This window comes from Takifugu rubripes, chromosome 20, assembly GCF_901000725.2.
Source record: "Takifugu rubripes chromosome 20, fTakRub1.2, whole genome shotgun sequence".
In the NCBI taxonomy this organism is placed as follows: Eukaryota; Metazoa; Chordata; class Actinopteri; order Tetraodontiformes; family Tetraodontidae; genus Takifugu; species Takifugu rubripes.
The window spans coordinates 8,596,656-8,614,819 of NC_042304.1; the positions used below are offsets into that span (position 1 = coordinate 8,596,656).

Below are 18,164 nucleotides of genomic sequence, written 5' to 3' on the forward strand. Positions count from 1 at the left end.
AGCACGTTGCTCCACTCTTAGTTACTGCAGAACTTTGAGTGATTGTGGTGACCTTCTGGATTCCAGCATGAAGCTGAAGTCTTTGGAGCAAATGACTATAAGACAACTTTTATCAAATATGAATTTTGTTGCTGAGATCTATGCAAAGAAGTGGGTTCAGAGACATGTAGAGAAGAGAACTTGTAATCAACGTTGATTCTCCTTATAGACCAACACACTTCAGATTGTGGCCTTTATCACCGCTACATCAGCTTCCAAAAGATAAGAAACAATCAGTTATTTTTGATTCGACTAAATATTGTTTTTCACCTTGCAATTCTGCCAGACCTCATTTTTAGTGACCTCGTGTTCTCATATTTTCTAACACATTTCTAAATATTGTCTTTCTGCTCTCTTCAAGGTCGATGTGTCAAACCTTCATGATCACCAACTTCATTTTGCTCGTTCAGTACGTAGACCCGTGAGCACAGCAGAGATTATTTACATGTTTAAAACCAGTTATCAGTTAGAATTCTGGTAGCATGAGTAGGCAGCTATCGTTCATCCTTCATCTTTAAGGTGCTGCTCTTTGACGGTTCTAGACTTTATTTAGAAAGCAGCCCCCACCTCGCCCAACGCCACACAGACCCCCATCCCAGCATACACACACTCACACACACACACACACACACACACACACACACATAAATAACATATCTTACAGGCATATGGCTGAATACAGAGGTGCCAGGTCAGGAAGCACTATCACAGGAAGCCATCTGCACTAGGATCAGCCAGGGCGCCAACACCCGGACGCACCCCCAGCAACGGGCCCACCTGTCATTTTAATTCCACCGAGCCGTCAGTCCGGCCACATTCTGTCTGTTTTCCATGTTAATGGCCGAGTATTCAGCGATGCATTCCATAACAGGAAGTCTTGTATATAATATGGAAGGTTTCTATATCATACAGTGTCCCTCTGTCATCCCTCCACCTCCCAACATGGTATCTCCCTCAGTGGTGAACACTGGCCTCCATTGTACATGGATTCTCAGTCTGTCTTCATTCTTTGCTCAATCATCAAACTCAAATCAGCTGCCAAACGCTCAGATCTTAATTATCTGAAGGTATTTCATTCTTTCCCACAAGTCCTGTTTTTTTTTCCTTCTCCCTCTGTACTGGCCAAGCCGGAGCCGTCTCAGTTATACCAGATTTACATAGAAAACTAATCGACCTCATGCAGAGAGGCCACCAGCACAGCTGCTGGTAGTGAACAGCAACACAAAATAATCCCTGATCTGTGGCTTTCAAAGAATTTGCTCAATACCCCAAACATGACAGGATTCCCTGCTGGATTAAGTGTGACTCCAGCATTCCATTGAGAAAATATAAATAATGCTCAAGAAAATTCCTATAGTGATTCTAAAAGTCACTCACTTGTGTCATATTAACAATTTTGCTAACCGGTTGTGAAGGATAATCAGGGTTGCTTGTGAAATTATTTGAATTAGGATTACATAGGTGTAAATGCCCAATCACTGATCACACATTGCCAATTATCCTGATCATTAAAGGCTTTTTAAAGAGCTAATGACCATCAAACTGGCCCTCTGATGCTTTCTTTAATCGTCACAGTAATGCCGGAGTGACATCACTGTTGATGGTGTGAAGTGCTGTGTTCCAGCTGAGCTCTTCATCTGTTGACAGGAGGTTCCATGTGGACGCTTTTCTCTCTGCAGCTCAGTGGGAACACGACAACCCAAATAAGGAGATCAGTTCGAGGGAGCCGGTGGAGCGGCCAAACCAGACCTTTGGACGGGCAGCGCGATAGGCTGGCGTGTCTGAGGGAGATGAAGTGGACGCAGAGTGGCGAGTGATGGAGGAACGGACAGAGCGACAGAGAGGATGAAATGATGGAGGGAGGGGTGAGAACATGGGAGGAGAGGGGTGAGCAGAGACTGGAGTCAGGTTCTGTTTAAATAACTACCCATATAGGGCTCAGCTCTCCATCTCTGCCTCTCCTCCATTCTTCTTCCGTCTCTCTGAGCTGTGCTGCAGGACTCTCTGCTCGTCTCCACCCGACTGGAGACACAGACGCGCCACGTTCAAGCTACGCTTTCCCATCTCAGAGACGGCTAATCCAGCACAAAGTAACCACCATGGAGGCCATCAAGAAGAAGATGCAGATGCTGAAACTGGACAAGGAGAACGCCATCGACCGGGCAGAGCAGGCGGAGACTGACAAGAAGGCGGCAGAGGACAAATGCAAACAGGTGGGAAGGGAAGAGGCCTCTCACAGACGACAAGATAGAGTTTATCATCAGAAATAAGTTAGGAGGTTCGGAGACGATAACAAACATGAGTAAAACTGCAATTTGGTCCAAGATGGGAGTGTTTCAATTGTTCCCAGCTGCTCAATTACTGCTGGACTGAATAATACAAAATGAAGGATCCCTGTGTGGCTTGAATGCAACAAAAGGGTTGTTTCCAGGATCCATCTGAGTGTGTGAATGATGTGTTTAATATGTTTATCTAACATGGGAGAGGACACGCTCAGGCAAATGGGACATATAGATGTGAGGTTTATCACACCCGCCCGGAGGTGTGAAGATAACGGCTGTATTTTTAGAGGACAGAGAGGAATTTAAATGGATTAGTAGGGGTACTTAAGCGAGGGGGACACTGATTAGGAGGAACATTTTACAGTTATCACAGAAGGGGTGGGGGTGGGGCTAGACAGCACTGTTCACTATGTTTCTGACAGTATCAGCTCTACGGTACTCTACTCTGCTCTGCTCATGTTCATGAAATGTGTGTTCCACTGGGGAAATAGTTCCTTCTACCTGGAACTACCCTTTTTTTGGTACCAACTCCGGTTTCCAAAATCGGCGCCGGCTACAAAGCGAGGCAGACGCATTGCAGACACTGATTGGGTGAGAGGATCATCGCAGCGTCATCAACAGTTGCCCTGCGTGGAGTAAACAGAGCAGCACACTTCTGCTGCCTCCACTCTCTTCTGGATCAGAATTTTTGTCCTTGCCGTGACAAACAGACACATACCAAGAATCCAATATGCTAGCCTGTCGACGGCCTCCATTGTTTGTCTCTATGCTGTTTTTGTTTCTTGTTTGGGCTTTAGGTACTATTGTTGCCGTGGAAACGCCCCCCCCCCCCCAAAAAAAAATAAACAAATAAAAAAAGAATAATACTGGCTCCCAAAAGTGAGTATTTTAGAGTAGAGCCAATAATGTCAGTGGAAACGTGGCACGAGGCAACTGTTAAAGTTCCCCAAATGTTCCCAAATTAAACTCACTTACTCACTAAAACAGAACAGAATGTTCTCTATATTTGTAACAAACATTCCCTGTTTTTGTTTTAAATACAAACTAGAGTCCAAGTGTAATGAATTTAGAATACTTTGAAATAAAAGAACATGTTTCCGCTCACATAGGTACCACAGCACTATTGTGCGTCATTATAAAGCATATGTTGTGTAAACTGTAACTGTAACGGCTCTTCCTTCAATCATGGGATGTTTTCCCTCAGTCTGGCTGACAGCAGACCGGCTGTTGGACTCCTGGCATCATTAGTTAGCTGAGGTGACTGTTTCTGCTGCCTTACTTCACCCCTTCAGGTGTTTCTTAGGTTGTCCTCTGGAGGTGTGTTTCCATGATGTCACTCAGCAGCCCCCCCCCCATCCTATTTTCCTCATCGTTATCATTCGACGTTTGCATTCTTGCCGTCAGCGAGACCTTCGGCGGACTCCAGCAGCTACTCTCCACCTTCCAGCTCAGTTCCAGTTGCTCTCTTTCCCTCTCTTTTAGCCTCTTTTAGGCTATTATCAGAGGCTACGGTTGGGAGGAGGAACACGGTCATGAACCCACGCGGCTCCCATTCTTGTGGCTCTGTTGGAGTATGTGATCATGGGAAATCTGGCCCTCCAATTACAGCACATGATGTTCAGATGTTCTCTGTTCCAGTCAACACAAAAGGAACGTTGCCCCCCATCTGTTACGCTTTGTGTCTTTTTCTGCAGTGACCGAGAGTTTAATGAAGCCCTAATTAAATCCGCAACCTCCTCTATAACCCTCACAATCACTCTGCCAACAAGATCCCTGTGATGTCCAAATACTGTCAGGACTCTTTTAGTGCCTGTGTGGATCCTGACCGTTCAGTCGTACCTCTGTTCTTTTAGAACTTTCTGTATAATTGAACAGAGAATACGGGCAGAAACAGAACAACATCAGATTAGACAGAAGCAAGTAAATGCAACAGTTGTCAGGCCAAGTCAGAGCTGAACCGTGAGTTCAGAAGGTTAACTGTCTCTCCTGTGTAGCTGGAAGAGGAGCTGCTCGACCTCCAGAAGAAGATGAAGCAGACGGAGGATGAACTGGACAAATTTTCTGAGGGCCTGAAAGACGCCCAGGAGAAACTGGAACTGTCAGAGAAGACGGCTGCAGACGTGAGTGAGAGAACACACGTGTGCAGTACACGAAACACACGGGGGAAGTGTGTGTGTGTGTGTGTGTGTGTGTGTGTGTGTGTGTGTGTGTGTGTGTGGGAGGGGGGGCAGCTATGAACAATGATAAGAGGGGAAAAGAGTCAGCCTGCACATTAAAAATAAGTTTACACCGTTGATCTTTAAAGCCCTATAAACGCTGACGAGTGGCTAAAAGGCTCTCGACCAGGAGGACTTGGTGCACTTTGATCCACGGAGAAGAGTTTGCAGAACTAATCGTTACATTCCTCTGCAACCACTGAAACATGGATGAATCGAGCGTGACACACACACACACACACACACACACACACACACACACACACGGTAGTTGTTATGTAGATATATTGATCTGGCGCAGGTTTGTGACTTGAGAGGATGAAACTTTGTAGCACTGAACTCCAGAGACTGGACTAAAGGTGGTGGGTGTCCATGAGGAGGTAAATCTCTTCCAGCTGGCTCCAAGATGTGTTCTTGTTTGAGGCAGCAGGAGGATTTCCCAAGGAAATGCTGTGCTGTAGTACACCCAAAGACAAAGGAAGTGTGTGACACAGAGACAGAGCCCGATTATCTGCAGCTTCACCTGCAAAATGGGCCATCGGGGACTGGAACAAATCTGCCAACAGACGTTCTCAGTTGAGTTTGGATGGGAGAAATTGAACTGTTTGGCCAGGGAGACTTGTAACATAGATGGCAAGTTGATATGGACTCGTCCAGCTTTCACTTCCATACATTCCTGTCCACATGTCACTTATTAGAGGCAGCAGTCAAGTCATTATGCATAGAAATTCTCACAGAGGGCACAACCAGACTGGCGGGGGCTGGGAAAACACCCCAACGGGAAATTAGCTGTGATTCGCTGAAACTATAGTCCCAGAACCCGTGATGGCCGTGGGTCATTCTGATATCACGGAGCTAACGGTCAGCCAGAGGAGGCGCTGAGAGGGAAAGATGGTGGCAGCACGGAGGCGGCGGCAGATCCATTCATCCGTGACAGTTACTGTTTTATGGGGAAAAGTGGAGCGAGAGGGAAACCAGGCAAAGAAAGCAGAGCGGGCAGGGAGGGGGGCGCACTGGTATTTCAGGAATGCAGTTCAGGCAAACACAAAGCCCCCCCCCCCCCCCCCCCCCCCCCCACACTCCTGGGTCTAATGAAATCAATGCAGGCCAACGTTCCCTGTAAGGCCACATCAGACCGAGACACTCGCACACTTGACCAGGGAACGGCGGAGGTTGATCCTCCAGGAGCATCAGCCCTGCTGAACTTGAACTGACCTGGAGTCTGCTGGGCTCCACCAGTGTGTGAACAGGAAGGAACGAGGGCAAACTCGGGCACCGTGACAGATTAATCCAAGGATACACTCATCACACGCGTCTCGTGTGGTTGGAGCGCGAGAGGCCAGATGTGTTTCTTAGTTTAGTGCGAAGATGTTTATGTGTGCAGCTTTGAACAAAAAAAACACACAATTTTTAGTCATTGAGAGGACGTGGGGGGGGGGGGGGGTGCTACTGGAAGACAATATAATACACTTACACATGTGAAATGAGTTCTAATCTGAACAAAAATATGCAAATACTTTGTTAATTTGAGAGGATTTACCTAAACCAGCTGTGCAGCAGGTTATTGGGGCTCGACCAGAGGTGGATTTGAACACGTTTGAGATTGAGCGTTCGGCCCAGGATTTGTAGAAAATACTGAAAAAAATATGTACTTCAGCTCCTTTAGTTCCTCCAGACACATGGAGGAACCTTCCATCTGGCTTTACTCCATGTCAAAGCCAATGCAGGAGCTTCCGTGATTGTTTTTCCAGAAAGCCATCACTAGCTGGGGTGTGTGAAGGTGAGAGGGGGTCAGATCACTGGGCAGCAAAGGTCTTTCAGATCTGGATTCACTAAATTCGAGTAATGGGAGAAACACTGATTATCAGATGGTGTCATTATTGGTCCACAGTACAGGGGTCTGCTGAAAAGACCAGCAGGAAAATGGAACACAGGAAATATAATTTCCTGGAAATGTTGGTGGAAAACTGGGCTAGCATCAGATGCTATTCGATGCTATTTAAAGAGAGAAATAAGATGGCCGCCACTTTCCTCCCGCTGGATAAACTTTTATTTTTTAAATCAAGGTGTGGCTACTCCTGTGTGCTAACAGCACGAAGTGGTCGAAGTTGAACGTTAGTGTGTTGCACCTTTACAGGAAATGACAGTAATTCATCCCGACTCCTCATTTTTCTTCTGGAAGTCCAGCAGTGATCACATCAGTCACACGGATCAGCTTTAACAAACACACACACACACACACGCACACGCACACACACACACACACACACACACACACACACACACACACAGGCCCCGCCTCCTCTGACCTCATCGTCCCAATCATCTCTGTCCTCCTCCGGCGCAGTCTGCCGCTCTCTGCTCTCCTCAGCGCGCAGCAGCTCCTTAATCCTCCTCCTCGGATTGTCCGGACCAAAACTGCAACATTCCTGAGGACGATCCTTCGTTCCTGCTCATCCACTTTTTTACGCGCCGCTCGCAGAACACCTGGACACCGAGATCTCGTTGTTATCTAACTTTCCGTTGCACTTCATCGAGCTCTCCACGTTCCCTCTTCCGTCGGATACCTTCAGAATCAACGTTTAAAGTCTCATTTTTCAACTTAGTTGTATTTTTAAACATCCTGAGCAGAGCAGACGAGCAGGGGCCACTATCTCACCTCTCTGCACGGCCAACTTACTAATAGTCTTAACTCTTTTTACCCCAAGTGCATCTTAAATTAAGTCAGAAACAGTGAAGAATGGCAAGTGTGAACTCTCTGGATGCTGTGAAGAGGAAGATTCAGACTTTGCAGCAGCAGGCCGACGACGCGGAGGACCGGGCCCAGGTCTTACAGAGACAGCTGGACAGTGAACGGGAGCTCCGGGAGAAAGTGAGACAATCAAACCTTTATTATCAGCGCCCTCTCTTTATCTCTTATTTGCCCCCAGCCCTGCCTAACGGTGCCGCTGCGCCGTCGCCGCTGCGCGCCCGGCTGATGCTTTTCTCACGCTGTTAAACAAACTCCAACTGCCTCTTCTCATTGATTCGCTGTCGGCCGCGATGGTGCCACAATGCAAGGCGTTGGTCAATAGAGAGAAAAAAAAAGTTTGGATTCGTGCACTTTTATGCGCATGCTCGTGCGGCCCGGCCGCCGAGGAAGCGTCGCGGAAGGCTGCGCACCACGTAGACAGCTCGCGGGCCGTTGTGCAAAATCGAATTCACAAATGAGAGGACTCAGATGACGTCTTATTAACACCAAAGACGTGAATCGATTATTGATCTGAGATCTGGTTCAGGGCGAGTGGAGGATGTACGGCCGCTCCCATCCAGTGACACCCATGTTGAGACCCTCTTGGAGGTCACATGATAGATAGATAGATAGATAGATAGATAGATAGATAGATAGATAGATAGATAGATAGATAGATAGACAGATAGACAGATAGATAGATAGATAGATAGATGGATGGATGGATGGATGCATGTGTGCCGCCCTATTTTTCCATGCCTGGAAAGTAAAGGGCACCATGGCTCCAAACCATGCCTACTCTGTTATTAAGCATTCAAAGGAGCCGCTGGTGGGAAAAGAAAGTCTATCTTGAGCCTTCAACGCTTCCACAGTCGGAGACGTTTCATCACATCCAGGTGTTTACATTTGAGCCTGTCCGCAGGAGCCCTGAAATCAGCCAGATGTTGTTCTCTGAAGCTGACACCACCGAAAAGGTCGGCGTCACCTGCTGACTCTGGGCTGGGAAAATAGAAAACTAGCGCAGGGTTAGGCAAGAGCCCGAGTTTATTGCAGATGTTGGGCCATATACTTTACATAGGAGCGTTTTAATGGCGGGCCGAGGCTGAAGGTGAGAGGGAGCAGAAGGTGTGGCTGGACAGATACCAGGACAGGAGTAGCAGGCGGACCTGCCTGCTTATTAGATAGCAAAGCATTATTTTAATATGACAGTTGGTCGATTGTTGGGCTTCCAAAAATTAGCATGTCCACGCTAGGCTGTTATATTAGCGTTAGCGTTGTGGTCATTGGGCTTCCGAGGCTTCGCAACTATGTTTGGTCTTCGCAGCAGACACGTGGATCTATTCCAGGGATAATTGAATTGTGTGGATATTTTAGGCAGTCACCTCTCACTGTGCACTGTAATGGTGCAGTTAGCGGTTAAATATTGTGTTTGATAGCGATCAAATTCAGTTGGGTTTTGCTTTACAGTCATCTGTTTGTGCTTTTAAGCAGTGAGTTATTGGATTTAGGGTTTGAGTTGATAATTATGGCAGCTGTAAATCCACATTTTCACACAGTTTCAGCGATATTAACCTTTCCCACCCGTAAATATCCGCATTATTCTTATGGCAGGTGAAGACAAATAGCTCAGTAAACACCTGAACAGCAGCTTAAATTAGCTAACTGGTTAAAAAGGTGGAATACTTTTATTTGTTTAGTCCTGTGCAAACCAGCCCTTCCACATGCCAGCGTTCCAGACGGGCTCGGCGTGCTGCCATGTGTGAATGATTAAGGCAACCTGAAGTTGTTCTCCGGCACAGAGACTCTGACGGGAGATCAAAACAAGACCGTCGCTTTTGTTACAGCCATGAATCACTGTTAGAAAATGTGGAGGAAGTAACGATACAGTCATTTTTATTACAGACGGGACGCTGCCTCTGGCTAAAGAGAGCACTGAAGCTTGTTGCCGCGGCTTGGATGTGTTTCCTGTAAGCTTTTTTAGTGATTACGCCATGGTGAGGGGTTGCTGGTTTACACTTACAGTTGCTTTGATTGTCAGAGCCACGGTTACGTCACATGACACACTGATCCCAATCAAAGCCCAGAGAAACGCGGAAGTGACTAAAACTTCCTGTGAGGTGTCGTCTCATTGTGCTCGCCGGCCACGCCCCTCAGTGCCCCTCCCAGGATGTCCCCTGCTCTGGTTCAGCGTTTCCTTTCGTTCTACTCCCAGCACTTCCTGTTCCTGAGCTCCAGCGCCGATCAACAGGAAGATTAGCGTGTGTGTGTGTGTGTGTGTGTGTGTGTGTGTGTGTGTGTGGGTTCTAAACTTCATTTAGGAGACGGCCAGACCTTGAACAGGTTTTCAGGCCTTCATCCGTGACAGGAGAAATCAAACATCTCACGAGCTGCTTCTTTCTAGCTGTAGCCACTCACGTTCCAACTGTCTGGTCGGCTAAACAGCACCGCAGGTGTGACAGAAATCGCTGCTGCGGTGGGCGGGATTTACGCTGGGCCTCAGTGAAAAGAGCCACTTCCTGGTTTTGTATTTTCTTTGGACTCGCTCGGAGTAGCTCGACTTTCCAAATATATTTGCCACATGTTGATACGTTTCTGCGGCGTCGACATTCCGGAGAAATCTCCCACATCTCGGCGGTCTGTGGCTCGCTGATTATGTAGGCCAAGGCTGCGGCTTAGACTCCAAGTAACATACATTTGCACACGCTGCGCTAGAATACCAACCCATAGGTCATTAAATGGCTTTTAGAGAAAGGAAATGATTTCTTTGGCTGAAGAGTTTATTGCAAAATGTGTTTGATTACCTTAAAATCACAAGGAGTCTGCGTTTGTTTTAGCACTTCTGGATGTGTGAAAGTGTTAGCATGTGCGCGCTAGTTTGACAAAGGAGGAGTTGTATTCATCTCATGTTCTCATGTTTGTCAATTTAAAGTGTTTTAATTTAAAGTGAAAAACAGAACAAACACCTCCGATGACCACGAGACCAGACAATAACATTGCTACCTTTTCATCGTCTGAGCAAGAGACTGAAACCAGCCCAACTCTTAGTTATTCTGTCTATTATATTTAGCACACACACTTGACTGAAGTGAGCAGGAATAACTTCCCCTGACAGCCATCAGCAAACGCAGCTCATTAGCCCACTGACCTGAATCATCCAGCAATTAGATCTGTCCTTCATTTCTCCTTGATCCAGTAGGAACACTCAGGTATCTTAGTCTCAGTCCGGCTGTGCTGCACCTGAAGGCTGCTTATGTCATGTTAGCGGAAAATCACGCCTCAGTCACAAGATTGCCGACTGTGTCGTGTCCAGACCATCTTGAGAACAGCCAGGCAGCCCCGACTCTGAATGTTTTCACTCTATTTATGAGCTTTAGGCGACGTTAGCGCCACTGGGATCTGTTAAAATGGCTAACTCACATCAGGGTGACGCGTTAGGTTCATTTTGGAGGCCTAAATATGCGTCTAGCTTACTCAGAAACCAGCACTGAGCAAAGTTTGATGTATTTGTGTTTGATGTATGCTAACTGCGTCATCCATTGATATCGATCCTTCAACAGTAAAAGGATGTTTGTGGGGAAATATTAAACCATCCAACTAAACCTGATTACTTCCTCCTCCTTACAAGTAGCCAGCTGTCGACATAGAAACCACGGGTGTTACATATTAAGCTAGCTCGATAAGACTGCTACCTGTCATCTGGTATCTTTTGCATATGTGTGTGTGTGTGTGTCTGTCTGCCCGTCTGTCTGTCTGTCTGCATGTTCGCTGTTACAATCTTCCTGATACTAGACCACAAACATTTCCCATAGTTTGTTTTACCATATAAGGCTTCCTGCGTCTCGGCTATCCGGAGAATACAAAGTGGCGGCTAAAGGAAGAGAATACCAAAAGACAAAACCATCAAAGGGGGGAAGCAAAACGTTGTTTGGCAGCCGACTTCCTGTCATTTCAGTCAAAGATCCTCATCAGTGAGGGAACGGTTCTTGTCTTGAGTAAAGGAGCTCTGGTGTTTGACCTCCTCCAGCTCCGTTCAGTGGTTACAGGAAAGGCAACAGTCCGGACACGGCTGAGTGGATTAGAGGCATGAACACACAAGTGTGTTCCTGGGCGAGAGGCCGTGACTCCATATTAGCCAATTCTGCCTCGTGATTGAAAATATGTGACAGCAGATAAGACGCAGGAGGCTCGAATGCCCACACAGCCACGGCAGAGCTCTGCTACCTCCGTGTTTCTGTGCCCGTGCTTGACAACAAACCTTTGAATGGGAAGGAAACGAGTTCCAATTATGTTTGAATGGGGCCGACCGAGAGAGTGAGAATGACTGTTTTCTCTGTGTTTGTGCATGACAGCGCTTCATGTGGCAGCGTAGCCGACCCAGGCCGCATGAATAGCATGTTTGTCTGCATGAAGGTGGCATTCTTGGCTGCACGTTACCTCACCAGGGCTGAGGAAGCACCAATATCTGATCCTGCAGCTCCGCTCTGCCTCTGGCAGACGAGTGGGAGAGTTCAGGACGGCTCATCGAGTCACTTTCATTCATTCTCTCACTCTTCAACATGTTTTCCTTTTATCGAGCACCTCTGCGTTAGCACACATTTCCTGTCTCGCGTCGAGCGGTCTCCCCCGGCAACCCAACGGCTGCAGAAGGGCAGGACCTGTGAGAGAGGCAGACACAGACTCAACCGGGGGGGGGGGGGGTGGGTGGAAAGAATGACGAGTCAGCGGGCTCAGCGGGCCGGCTGACGAGTGGGAGAACATGGCAAATATGAAAAAGAGAACCGGCCAACGCTGCCAACGGGCAGGAAAACATGCTTTCATTTCCCCAAACGGTCGGTCTGTGACCGGCGCAGCAGCTTTTCTGTCTGTGTCCCGGCCAACGGCAGCACTGACGCTCACCTGCCTGCAGCTGGTGACGCCACAGAGCCGGGCCTGTTGGTCTTCGACCTTGCTGCTCCTCCGTATGTGGTCTCATAGGCTTTTGTTTGTATGGAAACTGCCCGTTTGTCAGTCTGGAAGGTCTCCCCGGGGGGGTGGAGGGTCCACAGGAAATGCCTGAGCAGCTGCCTGTTTGCTCTCTCCTTCCTCCGTCTGTTGCGTTCACCACAGCCGGTGGGAAGAGTCCCAATTATCCTTCCCGAGATGCCCCAGATCCGCATTTGCCGGAAATTGAGTTTTTGTGAACGCTCCATTCAGAAAGTCTTCAGATATTAAAGGGATGATGTTCCCTCAGCAGTTAGCCACGTTAGGAAGGAGAGTTTTATTACCAGTCGGCCCCGCTCGTATCCAGGGGCCTCCTGGGACCTCCTGCTGCGTTCCTTTCACCCATTTTTCATCAGCTATTGATCTGAGAGACGGGAGGGAAGGTACGACAGTGGTGCCCGGACACATGGAAGTCATTTTTAGTCTTTTTTATGGATTCAGCAGGATTAGAAAGCGCTTAGGAACAAAGGCTGGGATCTGTGACACGGCTAAATATCCTCCCAAAGACGGCAGCGGATCAAAATTAATGCTCTGAAATATTAGAATACTGTGAGAACAGCATGGATACCAGCGATATGAGCTCACTGGGATGGAAATAACGACTTTAAGGAGGCTTCAAGATTTTAAAAAAGCAGTAAAAAGGGAATTTTGCTGCTGGTGCTCAATTATAGTATTTAATGTTGTTGTTGTTTTTCAATAACAAGCAGGCCGTGAAACCTTTGCATCCTTTATTTTGTGAAAGCTGGAACGACTGTTTGACTGTTGGTGAAGCAGAAGTTCTTTTAAACACAGAAGTTCTTTTAAACTCGTGTTGAGTCTGAGAATGAAGACGGGACAAAAGCTCAAAGATGGTTTTAAATGAGCTTTTTCTGATATTTCAAGACGAGCAACTTGGACCCTTGCGAGAGGCTCGTGGCCATACAGCTTTATCTCATCCTCGAAGGTTTACGTTGCTATGGCGACCTCGCCACGAACGCTACAGTTTGAGATGTCGCAACACTTGGGAAGAATAGTATAGATTTCATGTTGCATTTTGCTTTCTGGCTGGATGAAGGCTTCTTTGGTTCTGCTCTTCCTCAGGCGGAGGGTGAAGTGGCGGCTCTGAACCGTCGCATCCAGCTGGTGGAGGAGGAGCTGGACCGGGCTCAGGAGCGGCTGGCCGTGGCGCTGCAGAAGCTGGAGGAGGCGGAGAAGGCCGCGGACGAGAGCGAGAGGTGGGCTCCAGGCCCGGTTCCTGTAACCAGCAGGGTTCTTGGACCGGTCTGAAACCCCTGTTTGACCCACAGAGGCATGAAGGTGATCGAGAACCGCGCGATGAAGGACGAGGAGAAGATGGAGATCCAGGAGATGCAGCTGAAGGAGGCCAAACACATCGCAGAGGAGGCCGACCGTAAATACGAGGAGGTCAGAGCCAGACAGAAGTGGTTGGGGGGGGGGGTCGTTGTCCATCCTGAAGTTTGATTCATTTTTGGGGGGTTTCAGGTGGCTCGAAAGCTGGTGATCCTGGAGGGGGAGCTGGAGCGGGCCGAGGAGAGGGCCGAGCTGTCGGAATGGTAAAAGCAGCAGAACCACAGACACAAACAGGTGACCCGACAGTTGCGGTAAAACCGTGTGGGCTTCTCTGCGCAGCAAAGCCAGCGACCTGGAGGAGGAGCTGAAGAACGTGACCAACAACCTGAAGTCTCTAGAGGCCCAGGCCGAGAAGGTGAGCAGCCTGGTCCGGCCTGATCCAGGAGCAGGAGGCGCTTTGCATCCTCCCATTTTAGATTTAAATACGTTTAATTTAAATTAGCAATAATTTAATAGGCAAATGTTCAGCAGCTGACTGTATCCAGTTTACAGCGAACGCGCGTGCCGGAGCCAAAGGGGTTCGTTTTCATTAAGAATTACTTTATAATAAACGTAGAAAAGAATATTCTGCAAAAGTTTAGAGACATTAATTAATAATATACAGAGGTTTTGATTATTTTACCTGTGTGTTTTTAGTTAGGAAGAAATCTAGTGAAGAAATAGACAGAATTATGTTTCTTCTTCTATTGTAGTTTATTTGGGATTCCAATATTTCTATTTCCAGATATTGAAATATAATAAATGCGTCGTATATTTCATCAATTCTTTTAAGGCTTTTACTCATATTTGTGTTGGTTGTGGTTGTTTATGATGTGTTCAAGACCCTGAAAAAAAAATGGGTCAAAACAAAGGGTTGCTTTTGTGATGGCCATATTTTCTGCATAAATACTCCACCACAGTGCACACACGCACAGACGTGCGCGCGCACACACGCACACACTCGTCTCCTCTTTCCTGTATCCTGTCATTTGAGCTGTCCTGGAGGCGGGAGGGAAACCACATATCCAAAGTATTGTTTCATGGGACCAGCAGTGTAATTGAGCAACACCAGACCTCCTGAAGATGCAGCCATTTCTTGTCACCGTGCATGAATAACGAGATGTTTTTAACACTTTCGAGCTGCTTTTTTTAATCCAAAGGTTCAGCCGAGGTCAGAATTTTCTCTTGTTTTCAGCAAAACATTCCTCCAAATTTGAGATTATGTTCCAAAAACCTTAGACAGCATTTGAATTTGCTACTGTGGCCCATCGTGGTTGGCATCACACGGGACATTCCTGACGTTCTCAGCCTCACCTCTTCATGCCTCCTGGAACCATCACGGGTGTATTTGGGTCACCCTTAATTAATCGAAAGTGTGTGTCCGGGCTTAAGTTGTTTCTCTGTGTTTCTGTCAACAGTACTCAGAAAAAGAGGACAAATACGAGGAGGAGATCAAAATCTTGACTGACAAACTGAAGGAGGTAACAAAAAAAACCAACATTTCAGCAAAAACTGGGTGGAGTTTAGATTTGTTATCAAATTAGGATTTATGGTTTTGACTGGCTGACATAGCATTTATTGTATTTCAAATTCATTGGATTCACTGGCGTGTGTGTGTGTGTGTGTGTGTGTGTGTCCTTCAGGCTGAAACCCGTGCAGAGTTTGCAGAAAGGACAGTGACCAAACTGGAAAAGTCCATCGACGATCTGGAAGGTATGAGCTCAGACTCGCTGCCGTTGCAGATTTGAACTCAGCCGTCTGGGTAAAACAGCATTTTGTGAATTAGCGGGCAACATTTTTTCCAGGCTGACATACTGACAGATAAAATAAGCAAAGCGCCACAGATGATGCCATTTTCTGGCCACTAATCCCGACCTTTTTAAATATTTGGCCATGGTTAGCCACAGTTTGTAACTGTTGAAAATTGTCTGTTCCTTTTTTATATACAAAAGCTTTAAGTTAACAGAAGTTGTACAGTTTTAGGGAGGAAATTGATTCAATCTTTGCTGAAGCATTCATCCGTCTTCTTGTTTACAACCATGAATTTAACTCATTACATCAGTTTTGAGAGTTTTGGTGTAAATAGCACCATCTGCTGGACTCATTATGAACTGCAGCACCGATTGTCTTCACCCGCTTATCCTTCAGCACAATGCTACAAAATATCCCTTCATGGTTTCTCTGGAAAATAAAAGTTCTGGTTGGGATTTTATAGATTTTTTTAATTCAAAACAACAGCTTTTCAGCCATGCTGGGACAGAGAACAGGCAGATTTGTTTATTGTAACTTTTCATTTAAATCCTCAAATTCTTAATCTCATCCGTCCGCAGGTAAAAGTGACAGATTTCTTCCTCTAAGTCTTCTCACCTCTATGTGTTTTGTTTTCTCCTCTCTCTCCTGTCTTTTCTCTCCACCTGTCCCATGTTCTTGTCCTGCTTTTGTCTCGCTGCTGCTCTTGATGCCTGCCTGCACTTCCTGTTGACCTCTGACCTGCAGATGAGTTATATGCTCAGAAGCTCAAGTACAAGGCCATTAGCGAGGAGCTGGACCATGCACTCAATGACATGACCTCTCTGTAGATGTCCTGTCGCTCGCTTATCCGTCCTGCTTGTTTCAGACCTTGTGTTTTCCTCCTTCCCATCTTCCCATGCTGCCAGCAAATCATTAAAAATGTTTCTTTGCTATTAGATGGCTGTTTGTCTCCTTTTTTGTTTTTCAAATATACTGTACAGTGTAGCAGATCATTTATAGTGTTCCTCAGGTTTACTGCTGAGTAATTTCTCATGTTGTCGATGTATTTTTGTGCATCTAATTATCAAGTGAGTGTGAACCAAGGTGAGAGTCTTATTTTGGCTTGGTGTGAATACAGCACTGTTTCTGTTGGGCTTTTAAAACACACTTTTTGTTACAGACTTAACATTTTCATAAATTCGGACAGAATAATCTTCACACAATCACTAACATGCAGAGAACAACAAGGCACGTTTAGATTCTTAAGGCACTGAGATGCAGTTGGGTATTTTTGCATGAATGTTGGCACATTCGTTCAGGAAACTCTGTAATGGAGGCCGCCTGGCTGCTAATGAAAGGATTTGTGAGTGTGACATCAGCAGAAATATGAGCTGCTGGTCAAGGCTTCACTGTCTTCTTTCTCTTCTTCTCTCCAGAGAAACTATCATCTGCCAAAGAGGAGAATCTGGGCATGCATCAAGTCCTGGACCAGACCCTGCTGGAACTAAACAGCTTATAAACACACATGGAGCAAACTGGAGAGGATGACGCCGCAACATTCCTTCGATGCCCAGTCCAAATTCTGAGCTGTAAAATCTTTGTTTCCCTGGTAAAGGGAAATTAACTTAATGCTTGTCCCGTTATGTTTTCATTTTCTTGAGCACGACTTTTGGTTGTTTTATTTTATTTTTTTCATTTATTTTTTTTAAAGATGGGAAGGTATTTTCAACATTTTGCTTCTTTTTTTAATCACCTGCTATAAAAGTGCAGAAATTTACCCCAGATTGTTTTTGTCCCTTTATTCCTGAAGACCTGGTAATTAAAGAAACCGGAGATTCGGTCACTGAACAACTTAAACAAGCCCAGTTTTACAGTTTCTGTGTTCAGACATGAGGCTTTGCTCTTATTTTATTTTAACACGTACTATGGATTGAACAGCATTGATCTTCACTTTGTCCTAATTAAGTCTCTAAACTGATGAATGAACCTTTATTTTATTTTATTTTTTGGATTGCTACTTACCACAGTAAGATGTTACAAGTTGACTCAGTAATTCTGTTGTGTTCACTGGACACGTGTCCTGATGGGAATTTTCATTGATTTTCATTTACACTTGTGCTGCTCAGTTTCACACGTGCTCTCAAGTTTCTGAAAAAAAAGTAGTCTTCAGTTTATCACAAAGCCTGTGTTTTTATTAAAATGCTATTTTTTCGGGGGGACCGGCTGTTTGTGGCAAATATATTGCCAGATCTTCAACACACTCTCCGTCTTTGCCATGATGTAGCCAATATTAATGAGATTTGCCTTATGTTGCATTACAGAAGCGAGCTACACTCACTGAACGCTCTGTCAAGGTTTATTAAACACAGATACTAATTGTATATAGTAGAATAATGTTACAAAGGTGATGATTAGTATTGCTTTCTGTTTTTGGAGAGGGGTATTCTTTCATTCACACCGATTGTTCTGACAGGGCAACACTCAGACCAAAGAACGCACGTGAATTCAGACGAGAAATTGTTCAATTGTTTTATTTTTTTGTTTTTGTTGTTTCATCTCATGACAGGACCAAGAAAAGTGACCAAGATTATTTTGAAACATTTGATTCCACCTCCCCTTTGTCAACTTAATAAATGTTTTACAGAAATCTTGACTCAATTTCTTTATTCCCAGCCTTCAAAATAAAATAAAACTTTAGAGGGATGTGCCCCTTCATTATAACTACGAAAGCATAAGAATATGGATCCTCACCAAGGTCATTTCTCCACGTATTGTGGTTTATTCTTGTAGAATAGTATGTACAGTGTATAGACAGTAGTTGCACAACATAGTAGGTTGTGTTTGCTCTAACCTACT

General features: G+C 45.9%; 1 protein-coding gene across 4 annotated transcripts; it reads left to right on the forward strand.

Moving 5' to 3' along the window:
• Nucleotides 1-1,908: 1,908 nt before the first annotated feature.
• Nucleotides 1,909-17,955, forward strand: tpm4a (tropomyosin 4a). 4 transcript variants are annotated; one of them, XM_029827587.1, is made up of 9 exons: nucleotides 1,909-2,252; nucleotides 4,316-4,441; nucleotides 13,329-13,462; nucleotides 13,535-13,652; nucleotides 13,731-13,801; nucleotides 13,878-13,953; nucleotides 14,996-15,058; nucleotides 15,221-15,290; nucleotides 16,745-17,955. In XM_029827587.1, the coding sequence occupies exons 1-9, from the start codon at nucleotides 2,139-2,141 to the stop codon at nucleotides 16,825-16,827; spliced, it is 855 nt and encodes a 284-aa protein (XP_029683447.1). In that variant the 5' UTR covers nucleotides 1,909-2,138; the 3' UTR covers nucleotides 16,828-17,955. The 4 variants fall into 4 exon arrangements, with proteins under 4 accessions (XP_029683447.1, NP_001027748.1, XP_029683449.1 ...); NM_001032576.1 differs by lacking the exon at nucleotides 16,745-17,955 and adding an exon at nucleotides 16,074-16,163 and having other exon boundaries at nucleotides 2,116-2,252; XM_029827589.1 differs by lacking the exons at nucleotides 1,909-2,252; nucleotides 4,316-4,441; nucleotides 16,745-17,955 and adding exons at nucleotides 6,857-7,409; nucleotides 16,074-16,264.
• Nucleotides 17,956-18,164: the final 209 nt, after the last annotated feature.

Excerpts from the sequence above, each read along its gene's own strand:
- tpm4a (XM_029827587.1), top strand. The coding sequence starts at position 2,139 with ATGGAGGCCATCAAGAAGAAGATGCAGATGCTGAAACTGGACAAGGAG. Across the intron at positions 4,442-13,328 it reads CAGAGAAGACGGCTGCAGAC|GCGGAGGGTGAAGTGGCGGC; the intron begins GTGAGTGAGAGA and ends GCTCTTCCTCAG. Across the intron at positions 13,954-14,995 it reads TAGAGGCCCAGGCCGAGAAG|TACTCAGAAAAAGAGGACAA; the intron begins GTGAGCAGCCTG and ends TTCTGTCAACAG.